This window comes from Leopardus geoffroyi, chromosome E1 (genome assembly GCF_018350155.1).
Source record: "Leopardus geoffroyi isolate Oge1 chromosome E1, O.geoffroyi_Oge1_pat1.0, whole genome shotgun sequence".
Lineage (NCBI taxonomy): Eukaryota > Metazoa > Chordata > Mammalia > Carnivora > Felidae > Leopardus > Leopardus geoffroyi.
The window spans coordinates 38,711,598-38,737,036 of record NC_059330.1 but is presented as its reverse complement, the minus strand read 5'-3'; the positions used below and the strand labels follow the sequence as shown (position 1 = coordinate 38,737,036).

General features: G+C 38.5%; 1 protein-coding gene across 4 annotated transcripts in view; it reads left to right on the top strand.

Moving 5' to 3' along the window:
* Positions 1-25,439, top strand: part of IKZF3 (IKAROS family zinc finger 3) — a 91,416-nt gene that overhangs the window by 49,160 nt on the left and 16,817 nt on the right. For all 4 annotated transcript variants that reach the window (XM_045488704.1, XM_045488702.1, XM_045488703.1 and 1 more), the window contains 3 exons: positions 14,413-14,673; positions 15,588-15,755; positions 17,712-17,828. In XM_045488704.1, coding sequence (XP_045344660.1) covers positions 14,413-14,673; positions 15,588-15,755; positions 17,712-17,828 — 546 coding nt within the window. The remainder of the gene's footprint in view (positions 1-14,412; positions 14,674-15,587; positions 15,756-17,711; positions 17,829-25,439) is intronic.

The following is a 25,439-nucleotide window of genomic DNA, read 5'->3' as shown; positions in this document are numbered from 1 at the left end:
GATTAATCGTAGGTCAAAAGCTACACTTGTCACAATGCTTCCTGTAATAGTTGGTAAATAAGTAGCTAAACTCTACCTTCTTGAGACAGAATCAGTATCCGTGTAGCTAGATATTAGTTGTTGGGTTAGTTTTTTTTTTTTTAATTCTTATAGAGTTTTTTTAAATAGTTTTTTTTTTAATGTTTATTTATGTTTGAGAGAGAGAGAGAGAGAAAGTGCAAGCGGGGGAGGGACAAAGAGAGAGGGAGACAGAAAATCCAAAGAAAGCTCTAACCTGTCAGCACAGAGCCTGACATGGGGCATGAACCCATGAACCATGAGATCATAACCTGAGCTGAAGTCAGACTCTCAGCAGAATGAGCCACCCAGGTGCCCCTAACAGCTTTTAATTTACATACATTTAAGTGTTCAAGTCAATGATTTTTAGTAAATTTACAGAGTTGTGCAACTGGCACCATGTTTTGGAACATTTCTATCATCCTAAAAAAATCCCTGGTACCTGTTTGCAGTGAATCCCCATTCCCAGCCCAAGACAAGTAATAATCTGATTTCTGTCTCTATATAGATTTACCATTTCTGGACATCTCATATAAAAGGAATAATACAATATGTAGTCTTTTGCTTCTGGCTTCTTTCACTTAGCATAATGTGTTTTTTTTTTTTTAATGTTTATTTATTTTGAGAGAGAGAAAGAGAGAGGCAGAAAGAGGGAGAGAGAGAGAGAGAGAGAGAGAGAGAGAATCCCAAGCAGACTTTGCGCTGTCAGGGCAGAACCTGATGCGGGGCTCAACTCACAAACAGTGAGACATTGACCTGAGCCAAATGTGTTTCTTTTTTTTTTTTTTTTTTAACTTTATCTGTATTATTGCATGTTTTAGTACTTTGTTTCTTTTTATTTCTGAATAATATTCTATTTTATCGATGAAATACATTTTGTTTATTAATTCACCAATTGGTAGACCTTCTGACTGTTTCCATTTTTTGGCTCATGAATAATCCTGCTATGAGTGTTTGTGTACAAGTCTTTGTGCAGACTTATGTTTTCATTTCTTTTGGGTAGATACCTAGGAGTCAAATTGCTGGGTTGTATGATAAATTTATGTTTAATTTTATAAGAAATGTCTATATTAGTTATCTATTGCTGTGTAACAAATTACCCCAAACCTTAGCAGCCTAAAGCAATACAAATTTATTATCTCAGAAATACAGGCACAGTTTATTTGGATTCTCTGTTTCTTTCAAAGCTGCAATCAAGGTATTGACCTAGACTGTGGTTTCCTCTGCAGGCTTGACTAGGGAAGGATCAAATTCCAAACTCATTCGTGTAATTGTCAGGATTCAGTTCCTTGAAGGTTCTTGGAGTGGGCCTTGTTTCCTCACTGTAGGTTGGCTAGAAATAGCCTTCAGTTCTTCACCACATAGGCTCTCTAGCTTACTTCATCAGAGAAGCACATGAGAAGCACCTGAGAGAGAGTGAGAACAGGATGGAAATCGTAGGTTTTTATAATCTAACAACAGAAGTGATTTCCCATCACTTTTGCCATGTTCTTTTAACTAGAAGCAAATCACCTAGGTCCAATCCACATTCAAGGGGAGGAGATTATAAAAGGATATGAATACTAGGAGTCAGAGATTATTTGGAACCATTTCAGAAGGCTATCTATTACACAGCCAAATTTTTCCCAAATGGCTGTGCCATTTTACATTCCCACCAGCAGCATATTATGAGTGCATATTCTCCATATCCTTACCAACACTCATAGCTGTCTTTTTGATCACAGCCATTGTAGTGGGTATGAAGTGGCATTTCATTGTGCTTTTAATTTGCATGCCTCTAATTACTAATGATGCTGAACATCATTTCATTTGCTGATTGTTCATTTGTATAATTTCTTTGGTGAAATGTCAATTCAAATATTTTTCACATTTTTAATTGGATTATTTGGCTTACTATTGAATTATAAGATGTTTTCATTTATGAATCATGCTTTTAGGAGGGCGCCTGGGTGGCTCAGTCGGTTATGCATCTGACTTCAGCTCAGGTCATGATCTCACAGTTCATGGGTTTGAGCCTCACGTCGGGCTTTATGCTGACAGGTCAGAGCCTGGAGCCTGCTTTGGATTCTGTCTCCCTCTCTCTGCCCCTTTCCCCACTCACACTCTGTCTCTGTCTCTCAAAAATAAATAAATGTTAAAAAAATTTTTTTTTAATGAATCATGCTTTTGGTATCATATCTAAGAAATCTTTGCCTAACTCAAGGTCACAAAGATATTATGTGTCAGCTACTATGCTAGGCCTTTATATACATTATTTTGCCTAATGTAATTACAGTAACAGCCCTGTTAGGTGTAGATAATATCATCATTGTACAAGTGAGAAAATTTACAGAAATCAAGCGACTTGCTGAGATCACACAAGTAGAGTACAGCTTGAACTTAGATTTTGTCTACTCCAAAGTCTTTTCTCTTTTATCAGAAATTAAAAAAAAAATGCATTCAAATCATTTTTAGTGGGCAACATAAGAGGGAAATACCCTATTGTCTTTTCCTTATAATTATCAGTACCCACTCCGGTGCTATTTGAATACTGTTAATAAAAACCTCTCTATTCATTACCATTGGAGGTTGTCTTTTGAAGTAGAAAAAGACTTGTACTCCAGTTTACAGCTAGATTCCATCCTGGTTTTATTCTGCCAGACATTATACCCTCCACTGTTTCTGGTAGAGCAACAATGGATCTTTGCTTGCAGTCTTGAAGTGTGTTACTGGGCAGCTGTTAAGCAGTTGTTATACTTTACCCCCAGGGACAAGCATGTTCCAGTGACAAGATAGCTTATGTGCTTTTAGCATTGTACATTCACCTAGGACAAGTCAGTGCTGAGTTTTTCCTTGTATCTTAGTGCTCTAATTCCATTATTTGAAAACCAGGGAGAATGGAGGAAGCAGAGAGGAAGAAAAGTCCAAATAATATGTAGCAGATAGTAAATTTTATTTTATATGTATTTTGTTTTAATCAATATAATGTTAAAAAGAGCAAGAATCCTCTAATTCTTAATCCATATATTCATTTTCTTCTCTTTCAAGAATGCTTTAAATCCTTTGGGTCTGGTTGGTATACCATAAGTTAGAAATACAATTTGTTGTTTTCCTCTGCTGTGGCCTAACATGCTAACCTTAGGCAAAATTACAATCTGCGCAATTTTTAAAAAACGTCTCCAACCTTAGTTTTGTACTTGAAGCAAAGAACAGAATAATTGTTCACCCCTTCCTTCCTTCTTGCCTTCTTTCCTTCCTTTCTTCTGTTCATTTGGTAAGCAGTAACTAAGCTAAACTGTGTTCCTGGCACAGTGCTACATGTTAAGTTTGTGAGTGGAATAATATACAGACATTGACAATAAGCAGCCACTAGGTAAAGGGGAAAACAGGGACTAGCATAGCGGGAGCAGATTTGGAAGGAAAGTCAAAAAGAGAGAAATAATGAGCTAGGTTGCAACTTGTTGAGTGCGGAACAAGTAGAAGAAATCTAAGAAGTAATTGGAAGTACCTGTTGGGCTGAGCAGGGAGAACTAGGCCAGAAATAGAGATGGGGTCATCCGCAACAGAAGGTTGGATTAAGAGAATATGTAAAGTGAAAAAACAAAAGGTTAAAGAAACAGGCCCCAGGAGACCATTGACACCTAGGAGACCAAGAAAAAGGAGTAGACTGAAGAAACAAATAAGTGAGGTAGAATAGAATCAGGCAGGAATAGAGCTCAGGGAAGAGGTTTAAGAAGCAGGGACTGGGCGGGGGGGCAGTGCCTGGGTGACTCAGTGAGTTAAGTATTTCTTGATTTCAGCTCAGGTCATGATCTCTCTCAGTTCATGAGTTTGAACCCCGCATAGCGTTCCATGCTGACAGTACAGAGCCTGCTTGGGATTCAATCTCTCTCCCTCTCTCTCTGCCCCTCCCCTACTGCCACATTCACTTTCTCTCTCCCTCTCAAAATAAATAAATAAACTTAAAAAAAAAAAAAAAAAAGCAGGAACTGGTCATACTATTCCAAAGGATGACATCCTGTTCCAAAGTGAGGGAATAGGGGAAACAAAAGGCTGACCACCATGAGCAAAGAAGTCAACTGGAGAACTGGTTATCTATCACTGTGGGGCTTGGGTGTTTTTCTAATGTATCATGAGGAGAAATTCTGCTTACCATGTCTCAGCTTCAGAGTGTTGTAGACAAATTAGGGAGTGGTACAGCAAAGTGGCTTATTCCTTCTTCCCTTCCTGGCCGCCTTCTTCTTCGTCATCTTGTTTAAGTTTATTTATTTTGAGAGAGACAGAGAGGGTACAAACAGGGGAGGGGCAGAGAGAGAGGGAGAATCCCAAGCAGGCCTGTGTGATCCTTGCACAGAACCTGATGGGGAGCTCAAACTCATGAACCTGGAGATCATGACCTGAGGCAAAATTAAGAGATGGACGCTTAACCGACTGAGCCACCCAGGTGCCCCCCTTCCTCTTAAATTGGTTCAGGCTGCCCAAAGAGTTCATTCATCCATTCATTTATTCATTCAATACCTAGAGTAAGTGAGCCCTCTGAAAGCTTCTGGGGACACAAATATTATTAAATATTAAAACCTGACCCCTGCCTTGAAGATACTCCTAATCTATATGGGAAATAAACATGTTAACTGTCATGTAACACAACACATACTATGCATACCAGGAACTTCTGTAGTGAATGTGGAGGCATTTTCATTCCTTTCTTTACCTGTGATCCTCAGTTTAGTGTTGTGTCAGTCAGGATATTTTTAGCCAATTTAACTGTATTTGGACGATAATTTTTTAATTTTTCTAAGTATTCTATTTTAATATGCTTTAAATGTTTTAATTGCACTCAAAAAAGAGAGTGAATATTCTATACAAAGGAATTATAAATGAAAAGAAAGATTTTTCTCTGTATTTATTAATGAAATGTCTACTAGGTAAACAATCTCTGATTGGGCAACATCTTAAACCTCAACCTCTTTATTTTTTAAATATATTTTTTAAACTTATTTATTTATTTTGAGAGAGAGAGAGTGAGAGAGAGAAAGCAAGCACATGAGAGGGGAAGAGGCAGAGAGTGAGGGAGAGAAAATCCCAAGCAAGCTCCCAAACTATGAGATCATGACCTGAGCTGAAATCAAAAGTTGGCTGCTCAACTGACTGAGCCACCCAAGTGCTCCAAACCTCAACCTTTTTAGATATATTTTCATTCTTTATTTTTCAATGGACAGTAGTTACTTCTCAGAAATAGAAATATAAAATAATACATAGGTTAAATGATCAATAGAAAAGGTCATAGTTATAACAGAGAGAAATGAAAAAGCCACTATATTTGTATACTGCTTTATAGTTTAGAAGGAACTTTCACACACCATGTTCTTCAATCCTCACAACTGTAGATGAAGACATCTGAAGAGTAAATTTAGCCCACTGAGCAGCTGGAACCTCACCTACCACTGATATGTAGTATATTCCTGTTAAAAGTAATAAATCTCCTCTTGTTCTGATAGGGAAGCAAAGCATCACACTGAAATTATTAAACAAAATTAGTTTTATTATTATGGCAATGAATGAGCTATTTGATAGTCAGATAATAAGGCAAAGATTAACATCATTAGTTAAGTGGAGAATGGTTCCTTTGCAACAGAAACCTTCTTCATGTTTTCATGCTAAAGTTTTTGAATATGAAGTGACATGATTTAGCAATTACCAGTTTAGATTTTTTAAATGTTCATTAATTTATTTTTGAGAGAGAGAGGGAGAAGAAGAGAAAGAGAGAGAGAGAGAGAACGAGCAGGGGAGGGACAGAGAGAGAATTCCAAGTAGGCTTCACACTCAGCACAGAGCCTGACTCAGGGCTCGATCATGACCTGAGCTGAAATCAAGAGTCAGACGTTTAACTGACTGAGCCATCCAGGTGCCCCTACAGTTGAGATTTTTTTAAGGGCAGATTTAAGTCTGATAAGAATATGTTTTAATGAAAACTTTAACAAAACCAAATATTAGCCAAACTGCTTATCTCTTATTTTGCTGCTATTAAGATACAATATTTCATCTCTTAGCCATATGGTTCACCTTTTCCAGTTTTTTCCTAATTTTAAAATAGGTGTTTTAAAAATTAATAGATGTCTATCATTTTAAATTTTAAAAGAAGAAAAAAAGGAAAACATAATAGATCCTATAAATCAATGACCAAAACTTTTGCTTTCATTGAAGCTTTATAATTTTACTGGTTAGCAAATACTAGAACTTAGTATTCTTTAGTTGGCAAAATAGCATTGGTTTTCCTCCCTCCTCACTTTACAAATAAAAATGTAAATTAGAAAATGAAAATGACCCATGATTTCAGTGTTCTTGTTTCTGATACAAAGATACCATTGTAGGAAAGGAGTAGAGATATTAATTTTATAAGGAAAACTGTTTTAGTCGATCTATTTCTGTTGTATTGGATGGTAGCAACAAATTCTGTAGGCTAAATACCTACAATACATATATCTCCCGTTTTGCTCTTTAGTGCTTCAAGCTTCTAAATCCTATTAACAGCTGTCAAAACCTGGTAAACTATTTAGATGCTTTCACAATTTGTTTAATTGGATAGTTAGAAAATGGCATGCTAGAAAAGCCCACCCCCCCTTTCTTTTAGCCTGGCTGAACATCTGTAGCATTAGGGCCTCATTATCTCTGAATTGGCATAGCAAATCAGTGGCATCATTAAAATGCCACATTAAGATGATTAAGCTTCTTTGTTATCCAGTTGACTTTTGCATGTGCTGAGGATTTCATGGTTATGACCCCTAATCCTTGTAAAACACTTAAACAACATCACCCTTTTGTGTCTTCCCTGTTCAAGAGCCTCTATCTTGTTTTGCCCCTTCTCACAATATCTCTGGCAAACTTAAGGCTATTACTCCAAGCTTTGTCCTTCTTTGAGTTGGATTCTGAGATCCATAATTCAGAGTGGAAACTCAGAACCCCCTTTCTGCACTGGGAAATTCCTACTAACGTACTATCTAAGACATCCAAGTTGCCTGTTCCATTTGCCATCTTTGATAGGTTCTTCTCTCCAACTGAGCATTTTATGTGCCTGTAAAAACAAACTGAGGCACAGTTGGCTGAGAGTGCTATTGCCCCTGAAGGATTTAGATGTTGGATCCTTTCCAAGACCCATTGTTTTTGCAGTGTCTCAGGTGAAACCAAAAATGTCTACTCTGGAGTGCAAGCCTTTCATGTGATAACCATCACCCCAGGAAATGAAACCATGTGCATCAGCCCCAGTGAGCCAAGCCTTTGTTCTCTTCAGCCTACAAAATTCTCTCTGGGGTGTGTGTGTGTGTGTGTGCGGTGTGTGTGTGTGTGTGTGTGTGTGTGTGTGTGTTAGTGTATGTCATCTTCCTAAGAGGCCTCCATAACATAGACAAAGATGGGAGCAATTGTACCCCAGAGTATCTCCTTTAGGAAGAAGTTCAGTTTAATCTAATTTTCTATGGGTTAGATTCAATTTAGACATATTTTTCCCCCCTCTGGGAATGTTAAGCAATTACCTTTATCAGCAATTTGTGGTTTGGTATGTTCTCCTCTCCACAAGTTCACTTATAAAAAATTTACTCAGGAAGCCTTTAACATTTTTTACTATGAAATATATCATACACACAGAAAGGCAAATATAATTACATGTATAGTTGAAAGAATAACTACAAAACAAGAATCCATGGACCCACCACCTGAATTAAGAAATAAAATATTGCTAGTGCCTGTGAAGATTCTTGATAGTATTTTATTTTTTTTAATTTTTTTAAATGTTTATTTATTTTTGAGAAAGACAGAGACAGAATGCAAGTGGGTTGGGGGCAGAGAGGAGACACAGAATCTGAAGCAGGCTCCAGGCCCTGAGCCGTCAGCACAGAGCCCGATGTGGGGCTCGAACCCACAGAGCTGTGAGATCATGACCTGAGCCAAAGTCAGGCGCTCAACCGACTGAGCCACCCAGGTGCCCCTTGATAGTATTTTAAGTGGCAATTTAAGTTGTGTGTCTAAGAAACCTGATACATATGATAGGAAACTGGAATTTACAAAAGTAAGATATGAAATTATTCACATTACAAAAGGTTTATTTACTTTACAAAACCTTTCGGATATTGTTGGACAGTTCTTCACTGTATTTAAGTATTTCTTGCCAGGTCTTTAATATTTTCTACTTTTAGGGGCCCCTGCGTGGCTCAGTTGGTTAAGCATCCAACTTTGGCTCAGGTCATGATCTCGCAGTTCATAGATTCAGAACCCGCATCGGGTTCTGTGCTGACAGCTTAGAGCCTGCACCCTGCTTTGAATTCTGTGTCTCCCTCTCTCTCTGCCCCTCCCCACTCACTCTCTCTCTCTCTCTCTCTCTCTCTCTCTCTTTCTCTCTCTCTCTCTCTCTCAAAAATAAATAAACATTAAAAAAATTTTTTAAAGATTTTCTGCTTTCACTAACAGTTCACATGTTGCCAGTTACTGACAACTGAAAATCATAGAAAAATGAAGAGAAACATCTCTGGATGTATAATTTAAATCAGTGGAACAATATTATTGGTTTTACATGCAACACTTTATGAACATATCACCTATATTAAGGTGAATCTGTACAGGCTTAGTGATATGCTAAATATAAGGGAGAGTGAGATAGGTATATGAGAAAGCACAGAAACAAGAGAATTTTTTTCTACTTTAGAGTATCAAGGAAGACTGCATGGAAGAAATGGCATTTAAATAGCATCTGGAAGTTTGAATCAAACGTTGATGTCAGAGAAGGGCATGTTAGGTATGGAAAAGACTAGAGAAGAGGCTTGGAAAACTGCAATTAGATTGCTGCTATACTTCTCAAACTTTAATGTGCATAGGAATCCTTGAGGGTTTTGTTAAAATGCAAATTTTGATCCAGTAAGTCTGGGGTGAGACCTGAGAGTCTGCATTTCTAATAAGCTCCCTGGGGATGCTGGAACTGCTGATCCAAGGACTTCATTTTGAGTAGCAAGGCTCTAGTCTAGAAAAGGTGTTAATTCGAGAGGACTAGTGAGAAATGAGATGATTGGGAAGGCTCAGGGAAGGTTCTGGGTAGGCCCTTGATGGTCTTGCTAAGGAGTTTAGACTTTGTTCTAGAAGTAGAATGAAATCATAGAAAGTTTTTGAAAAAGATTTTTAGTGCTACAGGTTGATTAATCTGGAAATAAGATATAGTATAAAATAGAGGTCACATATACTGTGGGCCATTTAGGAGGCTAATGCAGTGGTATATTCATGTACTAAGTATTTATTATGTATGTACTTTATGCAGAATACTGTGTCAAACTAGAGAGTGGCAGTTCTCAAACTCCATTGTATACAAGATCTACTACCCAAAGAGCTAGGGGCGCCTGGGTGATTCAGTCGGTTAAGTGTTAGACTCAATTTCAGCTCAGGTCATGATCCCAGGGTTATAGGATCAAACCCTGCATCAGGCTCCAAGATGAGTGTGGAGCCTGCTTCAGATTCTCTCTCTTTCCCTCTGCCCCTCTCCCCATCTTGTGGGTGCTCTCTCTCTCTCTCTCTCTCTCTCAAATAATAATCATAATAATAATGATGATGATGATATTTACTGGGGCACCTGGGTGGCTCAGTCAGTTGGGCGTCAGACTTTTGATTTTGGCTTAGGTCATGATCTGACCTGTTCATGAGATGGAACCCCATGTTGGGCTGCTCATGCACTCTCTCTCTCTCAAAATAAAAAATAAATTAACTTTTAAAAAAAGATTTACCTACGGAGCATATTTTTAATGCATATTTTCAGTCTCCACATCAAATTAGTAGACCCCCAAAATTTCTATGTTAAAACCACACAGTCTTGTATCAACAGATACAAGTTAAGCAGTGTCACAGGGGATACTGAGTTAAAAAAAAAAACAAACCTGTGTAACTTCTGACCTCAGATAGCTTACATGACCACATGGGAGATGAAGTAAATTTATAAATAATTCAGAGAAAGAAGGAACAGATTATTTTGCAGCTGGGAGTGGGGTGAGGGTCAGTGTGTGTGTGTGTGTGTGTGTGTGTGTGTGTGTGTGTGTGTGTGTGTGTCAGGGGGGAGATGGCATACTAGTTTTGGCTTTAAAGGATCTGTAGGATTTGGACCCACCCATGACAACATTAGGGAAAGATCTTGTATGTAAGCAGTGGAAATAATAAAAGCAAGAATACTTAGAAGTTTTTAGTTTGGTTAAAGATATCTGAGTATTCAAAATCAGCATTACAAAGACGAGGTGGAGCCAGATACTGAAAGCCCCTTTAAATTCTTTCTGAGTTTGGACTTTATTTTGTTGGCAGTATAGTATTGAAGGATTTTCACGTGGCCATGATATGACCAGAGCTATAGCTGAGGAAGAATAGTGTGGTGGTAGTGTATAGGATGAACTGGAAAGAAGAGAGAAAGGAGGCAAGGAGAACAAAGTGGAGAGCATTAAGTTCCTGAGATTCAGGATACTAGGAATGCACAATAGTGGGGAGGAGAAACAGAACTGGAGAGAGGATACAAAAATAGAACCAAGGGATGATTAAATGTGGGGTACAAACAAGAGGAAGGAAAGATGTCTGTAAGGAGTCTAGCCCAAGTAACTGGAAAGATACTTAGGAGGCCTTATAGATTAGAGGACTGAAAGGGGGGAGAAAGATTACACCTGGAGATATATATATTTGGGAGTTAATCACAGAAAATACTTGTTGAAGCCTGAATAGTAGATGAAATTGCCACAGGGGAGGGGATGTAGAGGGAAGAAAAAACAACATTATAGGCCGTATTTATGAGGCAGAGGGAGGGAAAAGAGCTAGAAAAAAAAACACAGTAGAAAGGTAAGGAAAGAAGTTACGGTTTCACTGAACAAATAGTATAGAAGAATGAATGGTGGTCAATAGTGTCAAGGGCTACAGAAAAGCTGGGGAGAATGGCACACAAAAGGCCAGTGGATTTAGGAATCAGGACATTATTGACGATCTTCAGGGGAGTAGATTCAGTGAATTATGGAAGCAGAAACCCAGTTAGAGGCAATTTTACATCAATTTTGAGAATATACAGGCAGAAAGCATAGCATACTTTGTAGTAAATTTGTCTAAAAAGGAGTATTGAGAGAGGATGAGAGGCTAAACTAAATTGCACTGCGAATGGAAAAGAGGAATTAGCATCCGGAGAGCCTGAGGACATAGAATCTATAGGTCTTGCAGACTGAATTGATGTGGAGACTGAAAGGAAAAGGATTCCATTTTTAAGACTTGGAAACTGGAAGAAGGAAGATGCCATTTGGAAATATAACAAAGTCATAAATTAGAAGCAAGCTTGGGTTCAAAGATGATTTTAAACATGATTGATTTTAGACAAGTTTGATTTTAGACATGATTTTAATATTTTCAAAGGGTACTAAGTAGCAGAATGCTCCCCTTTCTTCTGCAATAAATCTTCCTCCCAAGAGATGGAATGAATCTCTTCATTAGAGCAGACAAGTGTCTGTGCCAGTCATTTTGGTGGACTGTATTCGGAGGCTGCGTTCTAAACCCAATAATGTCTCAGAAATCCCATTAATATCTTAGATACTAATGTTTTCTACTGTTCAATTCTGTGTATCTTTACATGGTAAATCATGATGAATTGTTGATCCCAGTAACCGTGCAAAGAGGCCATTCAGGTCTTTCATCTAAAAGTAGTAACTCTCCTGGGCTGCCCGGGTGGCTCAAAGTGGTTGAGCATCTGACTCTTGATTTTGGCTCAGGTTCATGAGACTGAGCCCTGTGTCGGGCTCTGCACTGACAGTGTGGAACCTGCTTGGGATTCTCTCTCTCATCCTGTCTCTCTGCCCCTACCCAGCTTGTTCTCTCGAAAGAAAGAAAGAAAGAAAGAAAGAAAGAAAGAAAGAAAGAAAGAAAGAAAGAAAGAAAGGGAAAGGAAAAGAAAAGAAAAGAAAGAAAAGAAAAGAAAAGAAAAGAAAAGAAAAGAAAAGGAAAGAAAAGAAAAGAAAAGAAAAGAAAAGAAAAGAAAAGAAAAGAAAAATACGAGTTCCAAGGCAAACCAACAACTGTACCAGGAACTCTTGGTCCATTAAGTCCAACGGACTTCCCTAATACTCTGTCCATGAGTCTCTTATGCTTTCCCTTAGGGCTCTGGGTCTCAAATACCATCTTCCTTGTTCTACAGCTAAATCCTAAGGGACCAAAGCCAAGATTTTCTCTTGGGCCAGGTTGGTGTGGTATTGAGTTTTAGATCAAGCCCATTAAAGCCAAAGTCCTGAGGGAAATAGCAACTCTCTTTTGTCCTGCCATTTTCAGAAAGACCCAACACATTTATCTTCCTAGTTTTTAATTGTCACTGACCATGGAATGGCTCAAGTTTGCTCATATTAACATTTTATAACCAAAATGAAAAGGATCTTTTTCTGCGGGCCCCTATCTGCTGTTTTTGGTTTTCAGTAGCTGAAGTTTTCCGTTGAGGTTCTTTTAAACGCCTACATGCAAACTGAAGAGCACTCAAGCTTTGGTGGGATATCACCCACAGCTGGAGTGATGGAGGAAGGGAGGAGGGTACAAGCCTCAGGTGCATCCTTCTCTTAAAAAAATTTTTTTTAAAAAAGCAAAAACACTTGAGCAAACCAATTCCATCTGAAAGCAGGTGAGACCTATCCAGAGAAAGAAGGGAATGAATCTCTTTCCATGTGGAAATGCATATGGATTCATGTATGACCCAGATGTACAGAATGGACAAATTTGAAAAATGTTTGACTGATCCTATAGCCTTGCATCTCTTCTAACCAAAGAGTGAAAGGCTATGAACCATGAACTGTGGTGAGAAGCAGAGGAACAGTGTTGCAGCAATGGCTCCTCGGTTGGTGGTTAGGCCCTGTCTTGCTCTATTAAGCAAACACAGTTAATATAGATAAAAGGTAACCTTGATAGAAGTGAAAATTGAAACTCGAGTTGAAGGTAGCAAGCCAGGCACAGCTGCAGTTGTACTTCCTCCTGTGTGGCAACAGGAGCTCTGCACTCACTGGTGTTTTTTTGGAAGGGATGCAGTTTTTTTAAAATATCTTTTCTTCAGAGTGTTTTGGTTTTTAATGTCTTCACCATTGATGAGAGAGTGGAATATGTTAGTAAGAAGCCACTTAGACTTTCTACATCTAGTGTGTGAGGTCAAATCCACGTTCAGCATTCTAATCACACCTCTGCTATTAAGTGGCTGTGTAACCTTGGACAAATCACTGAAAATATCTGGTGTCAGATTTCCTTATCTGAAGGACAAAAGGGGGTTGGATTAGATGATCCCTAAATTCCCTTCCAGCCCTAAAATTCCATTGACTTATAATTCCTCATGAGGAAGCATAACTTCCAATTTCTAAGAACAAATGTTGGGAAAAGTAAGCAGTTTATCTTATATATGAAAAGTCCCTTGCAAATGTTTATTAAGATTAATATCAGGCAAATATTTAGGTGTTATCAGTGTCACTACATATATTTGCCTTCTTCACTTCTTATGCTCTTCAACTCAAGAGTGTGGCAACTCTTTTTCAGAGACTGCCCGGTTAGCAAATTCTTTTGGGCCAGTCCCTCCTCTCCTCTCCAGTTCTATATAGTTCCAGGATCTTGAGTTTCATCCTCCCTAACATGGGTACAGGTGCCTTTCCCCTTGTTTAGGTTGAGCTCTATTTACCTGTGTCAATGAAAGTGACTCCTTAGAAGATTATGTTAAAGAATTACTTCTCCTTTTATCTTTCTCAACAGTATTTCACTAGTACTGCCAGCTTCCTCTATATTCAATGTTGTTTCTTTATCAGTTCCAAGAGAAACAGAGAGATAAGACTCTTTTTTAGCAGTGCATATACATGGAAGGGGAAGAGGCAAAGCATGGCTTAAAATCAGAAAAACCATAACAACTATTCAACTCTCACTCTTAGTGGCTTAAATTGAATGCATTTGAAGGACTGAAACAGTATTTTCTTTTTGAAACCAAAGAGCTCCATCACCTTACCTTTTAACTGCGGCCACCAAAAAAGGTACTAAATCTGAGAACCTTTCTTCTCCCCCGGTACTGGAGAAGAGTTGCTCAAAATGTTTTTTTCATGGCCGCTTTGAGCAGTGACAGCTAAATCTATTCTGTCTCATTTTCTGGATGGTGCAAGTCATTGTCACGTGTGTGTGTGTGTGTGTGTGTTTCCCCCTGACTGTGGTTCTGAATTCAGATAATGAGTGATCATCCTAATGGTGCTTTCTTATTTTGTAGATGTACAATATTATGTTAACTTCATTTGGTATTTGATTGTCAGTTGTGGGTCTCTCTCTTTGAGCTGCTTTGATAGCTCCAAATACAATCATTGTTCATTCCTTGCATTTTCCTGCCTGCAGATGATTCAATGAAAGTGAAAGATGAATACAGTGAAAGGGATGAGAATATTTTAAAGCCAGAGCCCATGGGAAATGCAGAAGAGCCTGAAATTCCATACAGCTTTTCGAGAGAATATAATGAATATGAAAACATTAAGTTGGAAAGACATGTTGTCTCGTATGATAGTAGCAGGCCAACCAGTGGCAAGATGAACTGCGATGTGTGTGGACTCTCCTGCATTAGCTTCAATGTCTTAATGGTTCATAAGCGGAGCCATACTGGTAAATAAGTTTCCTTCATCCATTCTTCTGAAAACTGTCCTAATGCAGCCATGTGAGAAATGAAATGGTGGAATTTGGGACTTTTGATTACTTTCATTGATTTTTGCTATAATACTGATGTACCTCCCCCTCTCTGCATTTTCATTTACCCAGTGATTTTCATTCCTGCTTTACTATGCATTTGGCAAACATTGCATATGCCATGAATAAAAACACTATAGTAAGCACAGTGTTCTAGGTCAGCCAAATATTTTTCTTCAGCTAATAAGTAGGAGTTGAATTTTGTGATATGCTTCTTAAGCATCTTTCATACATTTTTGCATAACTTTTTGAAAAGCAGACCTCCTTATTATATCGGGTTCAAATTTGATAGATGAAAGGATATAGCTTTTATTATCAGTTTAAAATTTTTATCTTCAGACAAATAAACAGCCAGTCTATAGAACTGCATACAAACACAACAGTCCCATTGAGCCCAATAGATTCCATCTGACATTTGATATGAAATTTTAAAAAAAGAGGTATTTATGGCCCTCAATACCTTATTAGAGTTTGAGTATGTGATTCTTTTTTTCAGATTGAGATTATATTCAAATAGAATGCTAAGTAATGTTACAAATTTACATCTAGAAAGCACTTCTAGAGCTATCTTTCTCCCCCCCCCACCCCCCCACTCTGATCCAAGACAAGATGATACCTAAAATAGCCTTACTAGATGAATGCTTTTTCTCTTCTACAGAGAAAATTCTAGAAGTAAGTTGTATGCTTGCCTTGAAATATAGTTCCCAGCTGATCCCAATATGATATGAACAGATATTGTCTAAAAGATGAGCTTTTGCCATAGGCGTCTAATCTGTGCATATGCTTTGCCACTTGCTGGGTGATCAGAAGTCTCCTTTTTGTCCTTTTTAAAGGTGAACGCCCATTCCAGTGTAATCAGTGTGGGGCATCTTTTACTCAGAAAGGTAACCTCCTCCGCCACATTAAACTGCACACAGGGGAAAAACCTTTTAAGTGTCACCTCTGCAACTACGCATGCCAGAGAAGAGACGCACTCACAGGTCACCTTAGGACACATTCTGGTAAGTGAGAGCAATGAGCATTCCATATCTAGTAAATTTGTGTTTCTCAGTGCCCATTGAGGAAACTAGAAAGAGTTAAGTATGGAGGTTTTAATCCGTCATTCCTGTTCTGAAGGGTTACAACAGCAGAGACCTCTAGGGCTAATTACACTTCCATTAAGGCATTAATTGCTCTCCGTCTGGCTCAATGGAGATGATCATCTCCTCACCATCCTTGTTCCCTTAGAGAACAACACAGTCAGACAGGAAGAGCCTGCCCTATTAAAATGCCTTTTAAAATTTTGTGAAAAAATTATAGTCATTGGTATTTTCTTATGGTAAACTTTATTAAGAGATTATTTTCCTAAGAAACACATGCACACACTTTTCATTCAGAAGTCTGGACAGGCAAATGATGTACAGTTTGCAAACTGAGTGTAATTAATTGTCAGATGGTTTCTTTTGGCCATTCTGGGCTAAAAAATTTTTAATTGGGATATAACTGACAATGTGACATTGTATTAGTTTTAGGTGTACATGGGGTAAATTTCTTAAACCTGACTTTTTTCTTGATCAGCCTATTTATTTTTAATCTCTAGAAGATGAGCAGAATTAAAAAAAAAATAACTGTGTTCTATCTTAATGTTTTCACATTTTATTTTAACCAAGCAAGATAATAATTTTTTTTTTCAACATTTAGAATTTCCCTCCTAGAAAACTAAAACTGAGTTTATTTTCAAATTTGGGACCTGATGTTCTTGATGTTATCTGGCAAACTTTTAATTGGAAAAAAAAAAAAAAAGGTTTGTTTTTATGTCGATCCACGTACTGCTTTGACTAAAACCTAGCCCCAAACCCACAACTGGTCACAATTCAGAGACTAAGGATTAAACAAATCAGCCCCAGCGAAACCCACCATGAGAGGTATTAAGTGGCAAAAGAAAGGTTTCATTTACAGCTCATCATTCAAAGTAATGAATTAAAGATGAGTTTAATCCAAAAAATTAGAACAGTCTTGTCTATTGCTTTTTTCAAGTAAGATCCAAATACAGTGGTCATTTTTGAGATAGATTCTAGAGGACCCCAATTTATGCAGAACACTTAAAACATTTTTAGCCCTAGCAAACATTTTAATTTGGGATTCCAGAGGGATTGTTTAGTGCTTTATGTCCCAAAGACTCTGTTTTAAACAGAGCAAGAGGATTAAAAAATAAAAGTCTCAGTTCCTAAAACTCTGACAAATTCTTAGGGTACACTTTATCCACAAATCAGAAAAACCAGCCCTGCACAGTTGAAATTATTACTTACATATTTTAAGAAATAAAGCACTTGGAGGTGTTGGGAGGACAAAGGTGGCTTGAATTGTTGAGGAAATTTTGCTTTATCTCAGAAATTAAGATAAAGTCATTTTTGTAATTCATTCTTATTTCTATTATTCAAAAATATCTTCAGTTAGCTCAGTTTTTATTGATTTAGCCCAGATTTCACTATAGCCACTTGGCAAGGATAAGCTAAATTTATCCAAATATGTCAATGCTCTGAAAAGGCCATCAACTGGCTGAATGGCTAACTCCCAGCATTCTTTACTTACAAGCCAGATGGATGTCACAAAATAAGGAATCTCTTTCTGTTTCATTTTTAAGCCACACAAACCTCCTTGAAGAATAAAAAGGCCCTATATATTTTCCTAAAGAAACAAGATTGGATCTGGAGCCAAAACACCATGCTCAGCGATAGTCATTATATCCAAATCCTTTCATTTGTGAAAGGAGGCTGTCCTTCCAAAGAAAACTCTAATGTGACCATAACCTGATTTTAGTTTATTAAATTTAAAAGTAGTATAGATGCAAAAATATCCAAATACCCTGGCTTCTCTCAGCAGTCTCATTCCTAAAGGATAGTTTGCACAGGACCCCAAGACATCATTTATTCTGTAACCGTGAGGGTCACTGAGTGCCCCTTGTGCTCTCCTTATAGTCGAGAAACCCTATAAATGTGAGTTTTGTGGAAGGAGCTACAAGCAGAGAAGTTCCCTTGAGGAGCACAAGGAGCGCTGCCGTACATTTCTTCAGAGCACGGACCTGGGTGAGACTGGTGAGTTCATGCAACACTCATTCTATCTGCATGTAGTGAGCATCTGCTCTTCTAGGTGGTGGGATATAGTAATAAGTAAAACAAACAAACAAACAAACATCTGCCCTCACAGTTTATATTTCAGTAGAGAAAGGCAGACCATAAGCAAAGCAAATAAGTAACATATACAGTTTCTTAGAAGATAGTTAAGTATTATTAAGAAAAATGAAGCAAGGAGGTACCTAGGTGGCTCAGTAGACTAGGCATCCAACTCTTGACTTCAGCTCAGGTCATGGTCTCATGGTTCTTGGGAATGAGCCCCACAGCACAGAGCCTGCTTGGGATTCTCTCTCCCCCCCTCTCTCTGCCCCTCCTCTGCTCATACTCCCTCTCCCAAAATAAATAAATAAACTTTAAAAAAGAAAGGATGGAAGAAAAGGAAAGGAAAGGAAAGGAAAGGGAAAGAAGAAAAAAGAAAAGAAAAGAAAAGAAAAGAAGAAAAATGAAGCAGCTACTGGGGGCAGAACCTGAGTCAGGGAGCTGACATTTTAACAGGCTTAAAGGGACAAAGAGAAAGCCCTGCAGATAAGGAGGAAATAGCAAGTGCAAAGGCCCTGGGGCTTGAGTTTGACAAAGTATAAATAGTCCTGTGTCTCTGGAGCAGAGTGGGTAATAGAACATGTGGCCAGAAAGGAAAGGGGAAACCAGATCTTATCAAGCCTTGTGGGCTACTATAAAGGCTGACTTTTACTCTGAATGAAATTGAAGATCTTCAAAACATTTTGAACTGAAAGGTGACACTTTTCTCATTAAAAAAAAATCACTCTACTTGCTATTGAGAATAGATTGTATTTGCAGCAAAATTGGGAATTGTTTGAGAGTCTAGTTAGGAAGCCATCGTAATAATTCAAGCAGGAGAAAATTGTGTCTTGGTAGTGGTAGAGGTGGTGAGAAATGTTTTAATTCTATATATACTTTAAAGGTGGAGCCAACAGGATTTCCTAACAGATTGATGTGGGATGTGATGAAGAATGCAGTTGCATGGGGCACCTGGGTGGCTCAGCTGGTTAAGTGTCCAACTTCAGCTCAGGTCATGGTCTCGCAGTTCATAGGTTCAAGCCCTGTGTCAGGCTCTGTGCTGACAGGTCAGAGCCTGGAGCCTGCCCTTACCCCACTCATGTTCTGCCTCTCTCTCTCTCTCTCAAAAATAAATAAACATTAAAAAAAAAAGAATGCAGTTGCCATTAACTGAAAAAGCAATTGAGAGTAGAGTGGGTTGAGGAGTGGCTAGGGCAGAGTCAGTTAAAACTACAAGGATTTTCTTTGTCCAAGGCCCCAAAATCATATATTTGTCTACTCCTATGATTTACTGTGATGCTTATCTTTGCCTTTGGGAGTTTCACATTTTATTTAGTGTTTTGAATTATATGCCTAGGAGCAATTGGTTGAAATACTAGATGCCTTTCCATATATCAATTATGGTTTTATTTCCTTTTCATTCTTCAGTTGAAATAGCATGAAACTTCTTTGTGTCACATCTATGCAGTTGTCCTTTGTCCCATCCAGTTGACCATCATCCTGGTTCTGCAGCTTGGGTTGTCTGACATTTTCATTCGATTACTTGAACCGGTTGTATATTCAGAGTATCAAACCCTGAGGGGATTTGCTGTTTGACAGCAGTAGGTGCAGTTGAGTGGTTTGAAGGTTCTAAAGCAGAAAGATTACAAAAGTATGACAGAAATAATGGGAAATGGAGTGGAAATCATAAGTAGCTTAGCTGTACCTATTTTGAGTGAGAGGAAACTTTTGTTTTAGATAAAGCCCATTTTACAGTGTTAGGAACTGGCCAACTGAATTCCGTTGGTTTGCACGCTTCTGCTTTTTATCCTGATGGCATCTTTGGTTTTATCAAGGAGTTGGATTTCCTCCTTATTTCTAAAGAGAAATGTTTGCAACAGACAGTACTCTTAACTGTGAGACATTCCCAAGTTATCAACATCAATTGTATTCCAAATAGAATTATTGTATTTAAAGCTAGAAGGTTAAAGAGAGCATCTAGTCCTACCATCTCATTTTATTTATTTTTTTTTCCCAACGTTTATTTTTTATTTTATTTTTGGGACAGAGAGAGACAGAGCATGAACGGGGGAGGGGCAGAGAGAGAGGGAGACACAGAATCGGAAACAGGCTCCAGGCTCTGAGCCATCAGCCCAGAGCCTGACGCGGGGCTCAAACTCACCGACCGCGAGATCGTGACCTGGCTGAAGTCGGACGCTTAACCGACTGCGCCACCCAGGCGCCCCCTACCATCTCATTTTAGACATGAGGATATTGAAACTCATCAAAAATTCAGTGACTTGCTTAAAAATCACTAGAACTTTTCATGTTCTCATGGTTAAATATATTTTTTATTTTCAAAAATTCATTGCAATATAATTCACTTACCATAAAAGTCACCTTTTAAAGTGTACAATTCAGGGGCGCCTGGGTGGCTCAGTCAGGTAAGCATCTGAGTTCAGCTCAGGTCATGATCTCACAGCTTGTGAGTTCAAGCCCCATATCAGGCTCTGTGCTGACAGCTCAGAGCCTGGAGCCTGCTTTGGATTCTGTCTCCGTCTCTCTGCCCCTCCTACCCCCTGCGCGCACACACACACACTCACTCTCTCTCTCTTTCTCTTTCTCTTAAATATAAATAAACATTAAAAAATTAAAGTGTGCAATTCAGTAGTTTTTAACATATTCACAAAGTTATACAACCATCACCACTAATTCCATAACATTTTCATCACTCTCAAAAGAAACTTTGTACCCATTAGCAGTCATTCCCTCTTCCCCCTCTCTTTAGCCCCTGGCACCCACTGATCTACTTTCTGTCTTTATGGGTTTGCCTATTCTGAATATTTCACATAATTAGAATCATATAATACATGGCCTTTTATGTCTAGCTTCTTTCACTTAGCATAATGTTTTCAGGGCTCATCCATGTTTAGCATGTATCAGCACTTCGTTCCTTTTTTATGGCCAAATAATATTCCGTTATATGGATTTACTGCATTTAAAATACAAATCTATTTATCAGTTAATAGACATTTGTTTTTTCTTTTCCACTTTGGGAAAATATGGCTTGATTAGCTATTTTTTTTTTTCAACGTTTATTTATTTTTGGGACAGAGAGAGACAGAGCATGAACGGGGGAGGGGCAGAGAGAGAGGGAGACACAGAATCGGAAACAGGCTCCAGGCTCTGAGCCATCAGCCCAGAGCCCGACGCGGGGCTCGAACTCACGGACCGCGAGATCGTGACCTGGCTGAAGTCGGACGCTTAACCGACTGCACCACCCAGGCGCCCCTGATTAGCTATTTTTTAAGATTATACATTATCTGGTTAGTGAAAGAAATATGGTAACACACATATGAGTAGACACACACATATGCATGTATGTATGTCTTGATTCTCTTGGAAGTAGGGGAAAAGTCAGTACACTATCCCCTATGAGTAGCAAGTTCAAAATTATGGATTTTAAAGTAAGGTTACCATCTTATTTCCCATATCCACAATCATTTTTAGGAATTTCAAATTAGGAAAGTATCAAAGAAATATTTTAGCTGTCTTCAGTGGCTTAAGGTGATTCAGGAAATGCTGAAATACAGAAGTTGAGTTAATTTGCATTTCATAGGGTGGTTTGATGGATGCATGCAACATACTTTAAATTTCAGTAAAAATAAACAAATAAATAAAGGGTTAACTGAGTCAGCAAGTTTTAATTTTTGTTGTTGTTGTTTAAAACAAGTATGTTGTAATGGTGGTTTCATGTTACAAAATGTTTAAAGTCAGTTTAATCAAGTATAATAAATACTGCATGTCAGTCAATATATTATTCTCTTTTATATTTCAAATAGTTCCCATGATTTTTCCTGAATTCCAAAATGTAAACATTAAAAAAAAATTATTTTTTTAAGTTTATTTATTTATTTTTTTTTAGTAATCTCTACACCCAACATGGGCCTCAAATCCATGACCCTAAGACCAAGGGTCATGGGCTCTTCTGAGTGAGCCAGCCAGGTGCCCCCAAAAACATAAAGAATGTTTATCCATACAAGCCAATCTTTTTTGGGGGGGGGGTGTTGAGAGAGAGAGTACAAGGGGGGAAGGGACAGACAGAGAGAGAGAATCTTTAAAAAATTTTTTTTATGTTTATTTATTTTTGAGAGAGAGAGAAAGAGAAAGAGCATGAGCAGGGGAGGGACGGAGAGAGGGAGACACAGAATCTGAAGCAGGCTCCAGGCTCTGAGCTGTCAGCACAAGAGCCTGACGAGGGGCTTGAATTCACAGACTGCAAGATCATGACCTGAGCCGAAGTCGGACGCTTAACCTACTAAACCACCCAGGCACCCTGAGAGAGTGAGAGAGAGAGAGAGAGAGAGAGAGAGAGAGAGAGAGAGAATCTTAAGCAGGCTCTATGCTGGGCATCCTATGACCATGAGATCATGACCTAAGCTGAAATCAAGAGTTGGATGCTTAACTGACTGAGCCACCCAGGTGCCATACCAAACTTTAATTACTGCCACTGCTCCCTATATGGTTTCCATTTTTGTTTCCTTCTTAAAATTGGGAGTCCCAGTCTGGATATCATGTTCCATTCTGAGCCTAACCAACATAGTATCACCAGTGGTATATCTTATCCCTTCATCCCTAGTTTTTAAAGTAATGATAGTAGTAATGTGCTACTGTGGGTATAGCATTTATTCATCAAGTACTTATTTTTTTTTAAGTTTATTTATTTGTTTTGAGAGCAAAAGAGAGTGTGAGTGGGAGAGGAACAGAGAGAGAGGTAGAGAATCCTAAGCAGGCTCCACACTATCAGCACAGAGCCCAATGCAGGGCTTGATCTCATGAACCCTGAGATCATGACCTGAGCCAAAATCAAGAGTTGGATGCTTAACCTATTGAACCACCCAGGTGCCCCCATTAAGTGCTTAGTGTAAATTGAAGTGCAGCCTAGTCTAAGACCCAAGCTTTGAGACAGACCTGCTCCCATCAGGAAGCAGGTCTTTATGGAAGCAGAACAGATAAAAAAGACCTTGGACTGGAGACCAGTTTGCAAAAGAATGTTGTGTTGGGAAATAGGACTTCTGGCCTCTTTTTATTATTATTATTATTATTATTATTATTATTATTATTATTACTCAGATAGCATTTGTTAGATTCTCTAGGTGCCAGAGCTGTGGCAGAGTTGTTTGTAAAAATGAATGCAAGTTTAGCCCCTATCCTTGGAGAAATCACAATCCAACAAGGCAATGGGCATTTGATCTATTAATATAATACAAAGGTCTAAGACAGGTACATGTGATACAGCTACTTCAGGCCAAGTTTTTACTCCAGACCTCATGAGTGACATCATCAAGATAATCCAATTCTGCTGTCTTAATGGAATGTATATGAAAAAAATAGAGAAGAACACGGATTTCATTTTCTCATTAGCTTGATTCTTATCCCAGAAAGGGACTAACAGCTGGCATAGAGATTCATTTAGCCTCATTTCACACAGATTATGAGTACTTGGAGCAGGACATATTTTTGTATGACAATGAGTTCTAGCAATAACAAGATTTTTAAAGTAATTGAATAATTATATTTATTTATGAATCTGGGAGTCACAACCTTTTATCCTCACTCTCATTGTTTCAGCTGAGCCAATACAAGCATGAGAATTTTAGAATAAACTTGTATTTTTCTCAAGGAGCAGACCAAAGAAAAAGTTTAAATGTTTTAAAAGTTGATTTTCCCAACTGATTTTTCTTCTTAAAAAGTGATACTATCTCACAGGTAGTATTCATTCTACTGGCTCAAAAAGGCAACAATTTTATGTAGCTTTTTTTGTTAGAACCTGCCTCAGTCTTTGATAGCAATCTTTTGTTAGACAATTCTCGTTACACAATAACACCCCTTTGTTCCACTGTCCATTAGCTACTTACTGACCACACCAGAGAAGAGACAGGAAGCAATGCCTCTTATTTGAGTTCCATTTAACACTTCAAGATCAAATGACAGATTTGGAACAAACACAAAAAACACAACCAATTACACAGTTAAATCTGCAATCACTTTGAGATAGAAATTGCATCATGGAAATAGTTAACTGAAAGACAGACAATTAAGACTTGTGTGGCGATTAAACGTAGAAACCTGTTCTGTAATTATGACTTCATATTAGTTTTAATATTTTTTTCAACATGTCTTTAAAATCATTTTGCTAATGAAAATTGGTATAGCCACTACGTAGTAGGCAAGTGACATGAAGGGGAATTGATCCAGAATTACAGCCCTACCCCTATGCTCACTCATGAACCAAGTGTGTAAATTGCTTTTTGCCACTATGCCGTATTCCCCGCACCCACCCCTTGCAACATTAAACTGCCAAACACCACCCAGGAACGGATTTCCTATTTCATCATTTAAACCCATTATCTTGTCCCCTTACTATCTTGCCAAACTGGTTTCCCTCCACTTACATTTTTGAGACATGATGTGGCAAGATAACAAGTCTAGACTCTATAAGTAGACAGTTGGGTCTTCAAGTTGAAGCAGAGGACCAAAAGCCAGTGGTCCTCTTTGTTTGCTTTTCAGTGTACTGCCTAAACTCCTCGTAATCCCAAAGAGATCCTCTAACTGCAGAGCATTTCTTTGTGTATTAAAGAGCAGACAGCAGCTGACCGATAACTGCAAGGCAAAAGACCTGCAGTTTGGGAAGAAAGAGTGCAGCACGTTCAATTGAAGTGTTAGCCTTTGCCTAACTTGCCGATTTGACAATGGTTAACTCAGTAAAGATGAACATAATCTCTAGAGCGTGTTCACATGTCCGGTGACGGTTGGGATCTTGGAGTTGCTATTTTGAGTGAACAAGCCAGAGAGGGGCTTAGGGGGACAGAAGCCCTCTCGATTCGCTTCAGAGGATTTCTTTCACTCTATTGTGGGAATGGGAAAGTCTCCACCCATGTCCCCAATTATCTGTCCATCCACACACTTCAGAATGTTATCTTTTTAAATGTCAGGCATTTGGCCACTGGTTTACAGAGTAAGATTTATCTAGAAATGACTGTCAAGAGGAGCTTGGTGAGTAACCAGGGATAAAAGATGATGTTATCTCAGAAGGTTGCCATTTAGTGACATGCCCTCATTACATTATTTAGGTCATGTATCCCCGCTCTAGCATCCTCCCAAATATAGAAGATATTGAGTATGTGTCCTCAGAAAGCTGCTTGTGGTAATTGATAGTGACTTGGTAAAATGTAGACAGTGACTACTGAGAGCTCAATGGGAAAACTAGGCTGGCAACATAATGCTTGGGGTGAGTCCTGGGGCTGAAGGCACAAGATCTCTGGGAGATGATTGGCCCATTAGAAGAGTGACTGAAGATACCAATACAAATAGGGGTAAAATGGGGATGGAATTAAAAATTCCCACAGGACTGTTTTTCATTCTCCTTCCGCTTTAAATCTTTCTGATAATAATACACAGTTGGGGGTAGGGAGAGGGCAGGGTGTGGATTTAATCCTCCCAAAGTTGCTCAAACCACAATGAATGTTCCCAGTCAAAGCACCCTTAGCTGTTTCTAAGAAAAAGCCTCCTTAT